At 39.1% G+C, this 13,237-nt stretch overlaps 1 protein-coding gene across 4 annotated transcripts in view; it reads left to right on the forward strand.

Annotated features, from left to right (window-relative positions):
• The window catches only part of RPS6KA5 (ribosomal protein S6 kinase A5), a 187,419-nt gene that overhangs the window by 75,544 nt on the left and 98,638 nt on the right, over positions 1-13,237 (forward strand). For 3 of the 4 annotated variants that reach the window (XM_030804007.1, XM_030804008.1, XM_030804009.1), the window contains one exon: positions 4,856-5,074. In XM_030804007.1, coding sequence (XP_030659867.1) covers positions 4,856-5,074 — 219 coding nt within the window. Of the gene's footprint in view, positions 1-4,855; positions 5,075-13,237 lie in introns of those variants that run through there. The other variant, XM_030804011.1, reaches the window with a different exon arrangement.

Genomic DNA, 13,237 nt, shown 5'->3' on the forward strand with positions numbered 1-13,237 from the left:
TCCTGGGCTCAAGTGATTTGCTTGCCTCTGCTTCTCAAAGTTCTGAGATTATAACATAAGCCATTGTGCCCGTACTTTGCTCATATTTCTTTCTTTTTTTTTTGAGACGGAGTCTTGCTCTGTCCCCCAGGCTGGAGTGCAATGGCGCGACCTTGGCTCACTGCACCCTCTGCCTCCTGGGTTAAAGCGATTCTCCTGCCTTAGCCTCCCGTGTAGCTGGGATTACAGGCACCCGCCACCATGCCTGGCTAATTTTTTTTTTTTTTTTTTTGAGATGGAGTCTCGCTCTGCCACCCAGGCTGGAGTGCGGTGACACGATCTCAGCTCACTGCAAGCTCCACCTCCTGGGTTCACGCCATCCTCCTGCCTCAGCCTCCCGAGCAGCTGGGACCACAGGTGCCCATCACGACCCCTGGCTAATTTTTTGTATTTTTAGTAGAGATGGGGTTTCACTGTGTTAGCCAGGATGGTCTCCATCTCCTGACCTTGTGATCTGCCTGCCTCGGCCTCCCAAAGTGCTGGGATTACAGGCGTGAGCCACTACACCTGGCTAACTTTTGTATTTTTAGTAGAGACGAGGTTTCACCATGTTGGTCAGGCTGATCTCAAACTCCTGACCTCAGTTGATCTGCCCGCCCCGGCCTCCCAAAGTGCTGGGATTACAGGTGTGAGCCACTGCACCCGGCCCCCTCGCTCATATTTCTTAACAGAGTATTTCAAAAAGACCTTGGCTGTGATGTAGTTGATAAGATTAACAGCAGTAGACACGACTTCTGTGAGGATTGCTAATTGAGCATTTGATGCCATTGCATGCTGATGCAGAAATTAGAGAGTCATACCTATTAAGGCATGAAGGTAGTTTCTTTAAGCAGCTCCATGCAAGCAAGAAGTACTATTGTTTTATCTTTTTTTTCTTCCTTTGGAGACAGGATCATGCTCTGTCACACAGGCTGTAGTGCAGTGGTGCAATCATGGCTCACTGCTGTCTCAGACTTCTAGCCTCAAGTGATCCTTCTATCTCAGACCCCCAAAGTATTGGTATTACAGGCATGAGCCACTGAACCCAGTCCCTATTTTGTTTATCTTTTTTTTTTTTGCCAAAGGAATTTTCACTATGGTAGTCTTTGCAGTTTCTTAAAATTACTTTAAAAATAAGATTACTCTAATAATGTCAGGGCACACATAGTGAATGAAAGGCAGGAGTTGGCTGCACTTGCAGGCAGTCATTCATCCAGTTGCAAACTAAAAGAAAAGAATATTGCCACCAATTCCAGTTTCAATGGCCGCTCTTGAAATATTGGAGAACAAAAAGGTGGTTCTGGAATAGATAGCATTATTCAACAAAAGGACTACTTTGTTTCTCTGCTCTGAGCTATAAACCAGCTTAACCAGGTAAGGTGGCTTCTTCAAGATCTCTCCAGTATGGAATATGTTTTCTTCCCATTTGGCAATGTGATAAACAGCCTTATGGGTGCTTCAAAAACAAAACTGTTTGGAGGCAACTATGTTGTAGTTACACAGCTTTCTTAGAAGTAAGATCATTATCTGAAATACTTATTGTTTGGAATGTTGTAAGGCACTCCTTGAATGTTGTTGATAATAAGCATCCACTGGCACTTACCATGTGATGAAGCATTGTAGCTTAAATGTTAATCATGGCAATTATAAAAGTAAAAGCAAAATACTTGTGAGCTTTATTATAGTTTTTCCCTGACATTGTCTGATAGATGAACACAATTGCATTGGCAGAGTACGTGGTCTTTAATTCATATTATTGGGAAACTTCTTGATGTTATCACATGGCAAGGATGATTGCATATTATTTGACCATATAGATTGTAACATAGCAATCAGGATGATTTTATATTATTTGATCATATATATTGACATCCAATGCTATTTCATGCATATTTTGAGTAAAATACAATAGTTTTTAAAGTAACAGAAAGAAATCAAAGAAAAAATATTTACAACCCCACAGAACATATCAGTGGAACCTCCTAGTGGTGAGAGGTCTCAGAGTCATCTTACTTTGAGATTGGTTTAAGGAGGAAAGAGTATGGAGATCACATGATAGTGCTTTTAAATATTTAAAAGATTATCTTATAGAAGAAGAGCGATACTCTTTTTTAAGTCCAGAGGATATAGAAGGACAAATGAAAATTATAAAAAGGCCTGCTTCCAGTCAATATAAAGAAGATTTTCTTTCAGACTACGTTTCACTCTTGTTGCCCAGGCTGCAGTGCAATGGCACGATCTCAGCTCACTGCAACCTCCACCTCCTGGGTTCAAGCGATTCTCCTGCCTCAGCCTCCCGAGTAGCTGGGATTACAGGCATGGGCCACCATGCCCGGCTAATTTTGTATTTTTAGTAGAGACAGGGTTTCTCCATGTTGATCAGGCTAGTCTTTACCTCAGGTGATCCGCCCGCCTCAGCCTCCCAAAGTGCTGGGATTACAGGCGTGAGCCACCACACCCAGCAATATAAGGAAGATTTTCAAACAGAGCCTCCCACCAATAAAATGGGCCGTTTTGCAAAACTTCCTCCTCTTGGAAGTAGGAGCACCGGGTCCATTCACTGTTAAAACAGCTAACTTGCATTGTGACTTTTGTTTAATCTCTGGTTCCCTATTTATTTGCCTATGAGGTCATTCACTTAAGTGAAGCAGGTAGACCACAGGTAAGACTGTGGGCCCAGGAGTCAGATTAAATGGCAAGTGTGATCTTGGACAAGTGACTCAACTCTTCGGTACTTCAGTTTCTTCATTTATAAAATGGAGATAATAGTTCTCACCTCCTTGTAGGAATGTTGTAAGAATCGAATGAGTTAATATATATCATAAGTGCCTGACAAGTACTCAGATGTTAGGTTCGAACACCCAGCAACCTGTGTGTCACATGGTCAACACCTATGTTGAGGACAGATGTACTAGGAAGAAGCTGAACAGCCATGTTTCGGTGATGTTGTGGAAAGAATTCCTGGTTTTGAGAGCATAGATGGATTCCCTAATTTCTAAAACCATAGTGCTCTGGAGATACGAACCTGGGATAACAAGAATTTAGGGTAGGTGCCATGTGTATGTAAGGAACACAGAAGTTTCAGGGCTGCTTGTGGAAGACTTTACCTTCTCCTGAGTTTATATAGTGGCTTACCCTGTTGGAAGGCATGGTGCATAGTATTTTCTAGCTTCATTTTGTTGCTTCTGAATAAACATTTTTTTATTTGTATACCCTAATTTGTTAGGTTCCAAAAGTTATCATTTCATCTTGTTGACTCACTTCTGCCTTACTAAGGTCTCAACCTATAATTATTGTATTTCCGATGAGCTAACACGCAAACTTTTGTGAACTTTTTCTGTGCCCTGGAATGTGTTCAGTATGTTTACAGTACTGGTTATATTAAGATCCAGAATGTCTGATTACTAGCACTTGTGAGGAATCACTTTTTTGTTCATTTATGATTCAGAGTGTGTGGTCCCTAGAGTCACCCTCCTTGCATTTGAATCAGTTCTACTGCTTGCCTCAGTCTTTGGGCCAGTTCTGTAACTATTCTGAACACATTTTCTCATGGGTGAAGTAGAATTGCTAAAAGCACCAGCTCCACTGGCTGTTGTGAGGATTAAGTGAATCAATATGTTTAGTGCAGAGCTGGGCATCAGCAAGTCCTTAATAAATGTTGGCGCTCCTTCTCAGGATTATTAGTCTTTCACTGATCTCTTGCACATTGTGTGTTGGTACTAATCCAGTTCCCAGAGTACTGAACTGAATCACATACGGAGTACAAGAGCCCTTCCCTTAAAGCTCCCTTCTTCTAGTGGATGGATTACAATAGAATTAGATGGTAAATGCCATAGAGTGTGAATATTGATCTGGGCCAGAATTCAAACTAACTCAATAATGGTATGATTAAAGCATTTAACAGAGAGACTGGACTTAAACATCCCAGAAAGCATTTGCCTTTTTAAACAGAGTAACTGTAGAGAATTGATACCTTGTAGGGATAAAGTGGGGGACTCACCTTTTCATTCCCAAAGTGTTTTTGTTTTTTTGTCTTCCCTTCTTCCTCCCTCTTCCTTCCACCTCTTCCTGTCCTAGCCCACTTCTCTAAGAAAATAAATGCAGAGAACCTGCTCTGCCCACAGGCACAGAGCCCACATGGCCCCTATTCCTCCACCTGGAGGAGGGGCACCACACATAGGATCATGCCCAATAGAGTCCTTATTATGAAAAGTGTGGCAAGGTTGACCTAGTAAGCTGTAAATTATTGCCCAGAGATACAAAAGGGCTTCTGTTTGTATTGTATGCAATTTAGGATCTTTTCATGTTTTAAGTCTGAAGATCTCTTTTGTTCATGTAATGTCAGCTTATGTTGCTTTAGGCTTTTTTTTTATAAGTATAGAGGAATAATTGAGGCATTTGATTTATATATATATGAAATTCTTATTAAGAACTGCCTTCATTTCTCTACATCAGTAACAAATATATATATATATACCTAGAAGTTTTATCTGATGTCTAAAATGTCCTGGTTGTTCCAGAATTGGATTGTGGTTAGTTGACCATAATAACAGCTAGTTTCCTACAGCTAAAAATATTGAGGAGAGAATAACAGTAAAAGAGTAAAAGCATAATTTTGTCAGCAGTGGCTAGATATGTAAACATTGAGGGTTAGACCTAGAAATATATTTGGTATAAAATTGAAGAAATCTATCAAATAACTATTTGAACTGGTACCAAGGATACTTTTTCCTTTAAAGAATGTATTTTTTGTGTATTAAATAAATTTAGTTCCACTAAATTACCATTTTGCCTGTGTAGCATTTTAATTCTTTTTATTTTTTCTTTTCATTTTCAGCTTATGGAAAAGTATTTCTAGTTCGTAAAATAAGTGGTCATGATACTGGAAAGCTGTACGCCATGAAAGTTTTGAAAAAGGCAACAATAGTTCAAAAGGCCAAAACCACAGAGCATACAAGGACAGAACGACAAGTCCTGGAGCACATTAGGCAGTCACCATTTTTGGTGACATTACATTATGCTTTCCAGACAGAAACCAAACTTCATCTCATTTTAGGTAAGTGTCAGTTGTTATCAAACTTTTATGAAAACACTTTTCCTTGGGTCTTAAGTTATAATGTACTTAAAGGGCAAGATACTATGGACTTAAAAGAAGTGACATATTTTGATTCTCATTCTTTGTGGTGGCATCTCCTGGAATATCATGCATTGCTCTGGATTTGAGGCGTCCCATTATGAAAGAATTTACCTGCTTCTATTCCACACTCTTTTCTTCGTCTTTTTTTCTTTTCTTTTCTTTTCTTTTTTTTTCTTTTTGAGGCAGAGTCTGGCTCTGTCACCCAGGCTGGAGTGCAGTGGCGCAATCTCAGCTCATTGCAACCTCCGCCTCCCAGGTTCACGTGATTCTCCTGCCTCAGCCTCCTGAGTAGCTGGGACTACAGGCATGCACCACCATGCCCAGCTAATTTTTGTATTTTAAGTAGAGATGGGGTTTTGCCATATTGGCCAGCCTGCTCTCGAACTCCAGACCTCAAGTGATCTGCCCGCCTTGGCCTCCCAAAGTGCTGGGATTACAGGTGTGAACTGTCACTTCCAGCCCTTCCTTTATTAATGTTAAGAAACGTTTGAATTGTTGGGGTATCTACCTCCCTGGGCAGTATGCTTCCATTCAAATGTGAGGAACTGGTTGGTGAAGTGGGCCAATTTCTGCTTTAGGAGTTCTCAGAATGAACAGGTTTAGGCTGACAAGGGGACGGACGTTCATGGAAACCAGTAATGGAGAAAAATAAAAAAGAAAGAAAAGACTTCTGTTCCTAGAGATGCTTTGCATTCCTGGTGAAAAACTTGATTAGCTGCTAATCAGTCAGCCCTTTACACTCCCATTTCCACCCTAGGCACTTTCTGAATCCATTCCTTTCTCAAATAGAGCTGGACCTTTATATATGATCTTTGGGAAAGTCCTCAGCACACATTACCAGATTGCTTTGCAGAAAAGTTCCACCATTTTCTGTTCCCACTAAAGAAATGGCAGTGCTTCTAGTATTCTACCATCGTTGAAGATTTTATCTGTTACCATTTTGGTCCCGTGCTTGTTTTAATTTGCATGTATGTGATATAACTCTCTCCTAGAATTATGGTAAGGATTAAATGAGCTAGAATTTCACATAGTGCTTTGCAAGCATTAGCTATTTCTTGAGTGCCTACAGTATGCCAGCCATTACACTAGGTGTATTCCATAATATCACTGACCTACACAAAGGCACTGCAGGATCCCCTCGTTAGTGATGTCAACATTCTGGAAGCTGTATGTCCTGAAGTTACATATCTTGTGTATGCTTGAAGATTGGAGCTCAAGTCTGACTCATTCCAATGTCTGTCTTCTGTTTCCCTAAATTGCTGCCTGTATTCTTTGATTATTGGTAATACAAACTGGTTTTTTAATATATATTTGGCCATTTTATTGAATGCTTTTATATTAGAAATTATATTTTTATTAATGATACCTAAGATTGCTTTCACCTTTTGAGCCATGATGTTATGCTTCATGCTCATTTTGCAATGCTTACCATCAATTAACAATTCTAAATCTTTATTCATGTAGGACACACTCTCTTCTCTCCTCTTAGAGTCCCCATTAATGTTATCATTTGCCTGTTGTTCCAGTGAGTCAATATCATTTGGCCATTCATTCTGCCTCCTGTGTGTATCTGCTATGTTACTGATTTTTTTGATATATATGTCTTCAGTATCTACCCACATGAACAATAAGACTGTTGTAGGTGACAAGAGCATTCTAATACAGTGGTTTCAAACATTTTTAGTGCAGGACCCTTCCATCAAATGAACACACAGGAATTCAAATGGAAAACAAATGGAAAGGAGTAGCTCTGCTTGTATCTGGGCCTAAGGGTACCAAGCCCTACCAGTTTATTTCTATTCTTTACCCTAGAAGAATTTCCAGGAAAGCCTTAGGAAGTCCATGAGGACTGTTTGAGAAATGATTATCTTTTCAAGTTTCTTCCTTGACAATAAACTCATAAAAGTTAAATCATGTGTCTAAGGTTGTCCGAGTCAGAAGCTGGTAAGAAAACAGGTTCCTGGACTCTGCACCATTACGCTCTACCTGGCCCTGCCCTTTCTGTTTCCTCTCTTCTTTTTTTTTTTTTTTTTTTTTCCTGTTCTCTTAACTATACTCAATATACTTTTTAAAATTATTTAAAATTGTAATTTTTATAAAACATTTTAAATTTAGAAGTAGATAGATATGAGTGAAATATTTTGTATTTGACTAGAAAAGAGTAGTCCTTAATCATGTTGCTTTTTCGTTGTTGGCTCTCTATTACTTTTGGTCTTTGTCGTTGGCCCTAAATAAACAAATCCAAAACAAAACAAGAAAACCCATTTTTTTATGCTAAGTCAAGAATGGAACGTGAACTAGACAACATTCATTCCACAGTGAGTGAGGCATTGCATTTAGAAACCATGCCCTTCTATCTTCTGTTCACATTAATTTATTTAACACAATTATTCTTTGTGCCTGTTTCAGCAGTTGACTTTTAAAGATGAAAACTTTTCAGGAATTTAGAAGACCATAAAGTGTTTTTATGGTTCAGTTATTTGTTTGCACACTAGGTCAGTTTCCCAAATATCGTGCTATACACTTGGTCCCTGTATCAGTTTGCTAGGGCTAGGTGGCTTAAACAATAGACATTTATTTTCTCACAGTACTGGAGGCTGGAAGTCCAAGGTCAATGTGCCACTAGGGTTGGTTTCTCCCACGGCCTCTTTCCTTGGCTTGCAGATGGCCGCTGTCTTATCACCTCTACACATGTTGTCCCCCTATGCATGTGTGCCCCTGGTATCTCCTTTTGTCCCCAAATTTCTTCTTCCTGTAAGGACACCAGTCAGATTGCTTTGGGGTCCACCCTAGGGGCCTCATTTTAACTCCATTTACAGTCACATTCTAAGGTACTGGAGGCTAGGACTTCAACATAATGAGTTTTGGGAAGATACAGTTCAGCCTATCACAGGCCCAAAAGGTTTATTGATTGACTGACTTTATCCAGCTTTTTGTGAGGTATTAGCAAGAACTTACATGTCTAGCTCTTCAGGGACCTTGCTAACAGTTGGTCTAATGACTAAGTAAATACTATAAACCTTTTTTTTAAAAAAATATGTTTTCTTAAAGTTTTATTACTGCAAAAGCAGTATATATGCATACAGAAGATACAGGACAGCAAAAATAAGAAAATAAAAACTTACTTTCACTACCCAGCGTGAACCTTATTATATACCCCTCTGTTATCAGTATATATTCTTCTAGGTCTTTTTGTCTGTATGTCTATGTGTGTATTTTATCAAAATGAGTTTGTCCCGTATATGATTTGTAAGTAGATCTTTCCGTTAATGATATCTACCTTTCCCAGCTAATAAATTTTCATTTAAAACCCAGTTGTACAAGTTATTTATTGCTGTATAACAAACCACCTAAAATTTCATAGCTTAAACAATGATTTATTTTCTCATGATCCCGTGGGTTGGCTGAGCAGTTCTCTAATGGTTAGCCTGGGCTCACTCACCTGGTATTCAGACGGAGAGTTGGCTGGGCTGTGAGGTCCAAGATGGTTTCATTCTCATGTCTGGTAATTAGTGCTAGCTGTTGGCTAGGCCACCTCTTTTCTCCTCCATATGGCCTCTCATCCTCCAGTACAGTAGATCAGCTTTTTCATAGCATGGTGGTAGTATCAGGGCAGCTAGCAACTACTGCCAAGAGGGCAAAAGTGGAGGCTGCAGGGCCTCCTGAACCTGGACACTGGAACTCATATAGCCTCACTCTCAACATAAGACCAACCTGGATTCACGGGATGCAGAAATAGACTTCACCTCTTGAAGAGGGGAACTAGAAAGAATTCATGGCCATTTGTCACACAAGTCCATTTTCATATTTTACTAATTGTAACATAATTATGCTTTACAGCTGTTTGTCCAATCCAGGAATGCTCACTTGGTTGTGTCCTTGTAGTATCTTTTAACTTATTCCTGCCTTTGCTGAATTCTAGTAGTAATTGGGAAGCTAGATCTAAAGGCTCAATAGATTAAACTTAAATGTTTTGAGCTGGAATACACCATAAATGATGTTATATATTTCATGTTATATCATGTTAGGAGAAACCTATTGTCCGATTGTTCCCAATTAGTGATTCTAAGATTAGATTACATAGTGACAGCCTGATCCCTTCATCATAAGGTTATATTTTTTCTCCTAGAAGTGAAAATATTCTGTGTGGTGTTTGGACACTATGGTTTTTGTTTTTTTTTTTTTTTTTTTGAGATGGAGTCTCACTCTGTCACCTTGACTGTAGTGCAGTAGTGCAATCTTGGCCCACTGCAACCTCCACCTCCTGGGTTTAAGTGATTCTCATGCCTCAGCCTCCCAAGTAGCTGGGATTACAGGCACCTGCCACCACGCCTGGCTAATTTTGTATTTTTAGTAGAGACAGGGTTTCACCGTGTTGGCCAGGCTGGTCTTGAACTCCTGACCTCAGGTGATCTGTATGCCTTGGCCTCCCAAAGTGCTGGGATTATAGGCGTGAACCACCACGCCCGCCCTGATACTGGTTTTAACATAATATAACGTGGTTGTAATGTAACATAACATATGAACACCATATAATTCATAAAGATCTTACTTGTTCTTTTTTTTATTCCTGCACAGTCCTTCGTTCCATTCCATTGTGTACTTAACTGGTTCCCTGTGAAGGGATCCTTGGGTTATTGTTTCTTATCTTTTCTTATGAGGATGCTTCAGGGATAACTTGCACATACGTCATTTTCTACTTGTTTGGGGGAAAAAACCTGTAGGCTTGATGAAGGGAGATTGCTGGGCCGGTGTTTTCACCATTTCTTCTTTTTTTTATTTTTTTTTTGAGATGGAGTCTCTCTCTGTTACCCAGGCTGGAGTGCAGTGATGTTGATCTTGGCTCACCGCAACCTCCGCCTCCCGGGTTCAAGTGATTCTCCTGACTCAGCCTCCTGAATAGCTGGGACTACAGGTGCATGCCACCACACCTGGCTAATTTTTGTATTTTTTCAGTAGAGACAGGGTTTCACCATGTTGGCTAGGCTGGTCTCCAACTCCTGACCTCAAATGATCTGCCCGCCTCGGCCTCCAGAAGTGCTGGGATGACAGTCGTGGGCCACCACGCCCATCCTTTTTTGTCATCTCTAATTTTGCCAAGTACACTTCCATAGAAGTTGTACCATTTTACATTCCCACCAGCATTGTTTGAGAGTGCCTGTGTCTCCACAGAACGTATTCTCAAACTTCTGGGCATTTGCCTGTCTCATAGGTGAGTAGTAGTGTCTCATTGTAGAGTTAATTTTCTTTTTTTCTTTACTGAATGAGGCCGAACATCTTTTCACATGCTTAAAAAGCCATATGTATTTTTTCTGAAAATTATCTATTTGTACCCTTTGCCTCTTTTTTCCCCTCAATTTCTAGGAGCTCATAAAGTAATTAATCATTTCTGATATGCGTTGTAAATACTTTCCCCTGTTTCCCACGTATTTTTTTGAGTTTGGTTATGATGCATTTACCATGCAAAAATTTATGTATAGTAAAATTTATTTCTAAAATTATTTTTGTGGCTTGTGATTTTGAGTCATAGTCAGGAGACCTCCTCTACTCCTCTACTGAGTTTATAAAGGAATTCACTGATGTCTTCTTCCAGTACTTGCATGGTTTTATTTTTTGCATAGAGCACTTGGATCCATGTGGATGAAGTATGACATGAAATAAAGATCCAACTTAATCTTTTTCAAACAGCTAATTTTCCCAACACTGTTTAGTTAAAAGTCCATATTTACATTGACTTGAGGTGCTTCCTTTTTCCTCTGTGAAATTCTCATATATGTTTGGGTCTATTTGGTTTTTTCTGTTTGGTTTATTAAGTCATGTGCCAGTACTATATGTTTTAATTTATCAAGGTTTTACAATGTATTTTAATTCTTAGTAAGGTTAGTTGCCCTCTGCACCTGATCTTTCATTGCCTTTATTTTTCAGAGCTTTTTGGAGGACTCTTCCTGTTGGTTTATTTTTCAGCGTGAACTTTAGAATCACATTGTCTGGTTTTGGGGGAAAAAAACTTAAGGTATTTTCATTGGAATTGCTGTAAATTAAAAAAATTAATTTAGGGAGACTTGACATTTTTATGATATTGGTTATTCCTATTCAAGAACGTGGTATGTTTGCTCATGTTGAAGTCCTTCTAAGACCTTCAGGTGTGTTTTAGCATTTACTTCCTAGCTATGTTTCTTAACTGAATCTTAGATATTCTGTCATCTGTTGCTTTTGTAAATGGGGTCTTCTCTTCCACCATACCTTCTGGCTGAAAGCTATTACTTTTATGTATTAGTTTTATATCCCGCTATCTTGCTACATTTTCCTCCTTCCCACATTGCTCATGTCTTGCCCAGTTCCTTTTTAGCCTGCCCTGAAGCATGTTTGGTGTATATGGGTTTTCTTTCTCTCAGTTTTGCTGAAGGAGTAGGTCATGGAGGTTTATAGCTTTTCTTGCTGTTTTTAAAGATGTTTTAGGATCAGATGTGGAGATTCATATCTAGGCTGCCATCATGTGCCTACTAGTATTCATGGCTCACTATAGACTTCTTGATGGGGCTTGTTCCATTGGGATTAAATTTGCCTTGTTTGCACAGGCTTCTCCAAATGATAAGATTTTTACAATGTTAGTATTATCTTGCCATTTGCTTACCTGTGACGTTTTGCTTTTAGTAACCAGATGCGGAATAGACTAGTATTTCTACTTGAACTGAGTATGTGCGATTGTTTCCTACAATATGCTGTATTTACTTGTAATTGCCTCTGTTCATTTATATTATATGTGTCATCTTGTAAATCAGGCGTCAGGACTTTGACCAGTCCTGACCAAGGGCTAGATGGTAAATATTTTAGGCTTTGCAAGCCTTAAGGTCTCTTTGACCATAGGCAGTAGTAAATAAATAGGCATGGCAGGATTCCAATAATTTTTTTTTTTTTTTGAGATGGAGTTCACTGTCGCCTAGGCTGGAGTACAGTGGCATGATCTCGGCTCATTGCAACCTCTGCCTTCCAGGTTCAAGCGATTCTCCTGCCTCACCCTCCCGAGTAGCTGGGTTTACAGGCATGTGCCACCACACCCGGCTAATTTTTGTATTTTTAGTAGGGACAGGGTTTCACCATGCTGGCCAGGCTGGTCTTGAACTCCTGACGTTGGTAATGTGCTTGCCCTGGCCTGCCAAAGTGCTGGGATTACAGGCATGAGCCACTGCGCCTGGCCAAGTTCCAATAAAATTTTATTTACAGAAATGGTGGTGGACTAGATTTGGCCTCTGGTCTGTAATTTGTTGACCCCTGCTTTAAAGTCATCTATTGTTAAGTCACATTTCTGTTTTGTTTTTTTTTTAAATTCTACAACATTAATATCTTTTAAGGCTCTGATTTATATCTAATGATATTGGATTTGATGGATTTTTCCCTTTATATTTCTTTTACTTTTCCCAAATCTTGTAACGTGGAGATCATGTCTCCTTTTATAACTTTTTCTGTACCTGTGCATGGTTACAACAAGAAATATAAAAATATTTTTATCTATTCTCTCTTAAAACTCATATTTATTTCAGCTAACACTGGGAGGGAATCCTGTGTGGAAAATAATCTGTAAAAAATAATTTTTCTTTTGATGTTTTTTGGTTTCTGTTAGTGGTGATTTTGTTAAAACACCAGCTGATCTGTGACTGTAATAAATTGTTACATTAATCAGTAGAATTCACAAGATGTTAAATAAGCAAATCACTAAAGTGTTTGTTAAGGTCACGCCAAGGATCATTCCCAATAATGAATGCCATCCCAGCCTTGTAGACAGTTCTGTGATCATGAGTCATCCTTTCAATGGAGTTAAAAGGTATTTAAAAATTAAAGTTTCACTTTTGAGTATTGGTTTCATCTCAATAATTGTAAGGGTGAGGATGCTTGCTGAGATGGTAACAAAATGGTTCATGATATATTACAGTCACTAACTAGTATGACAAAACAGACAGTAACTGAAAACACTTCCTTGCTTTGAAGTAAATATGACAAATTCACAAGATTGATAGATGTTCTTAGAACTTTGTAATGATTTTGATAAGGTGAAATGCATTTATAGAGTATACTATTAGAATG

Source organism: Nomascus leucogenys, chromosome 22a (genome assembly GCF_006542625.1).
Source record: "Nomascus leucogenys isolate Asia chromosome 22a, Asia_NLE_v1, whole genome shotgun sequence".
NCBI lineage: Eukaryota > Metazoa > Chordata > Mammalia > Primates > Hylobatidae > Nomascus > Nomascus leucogenys.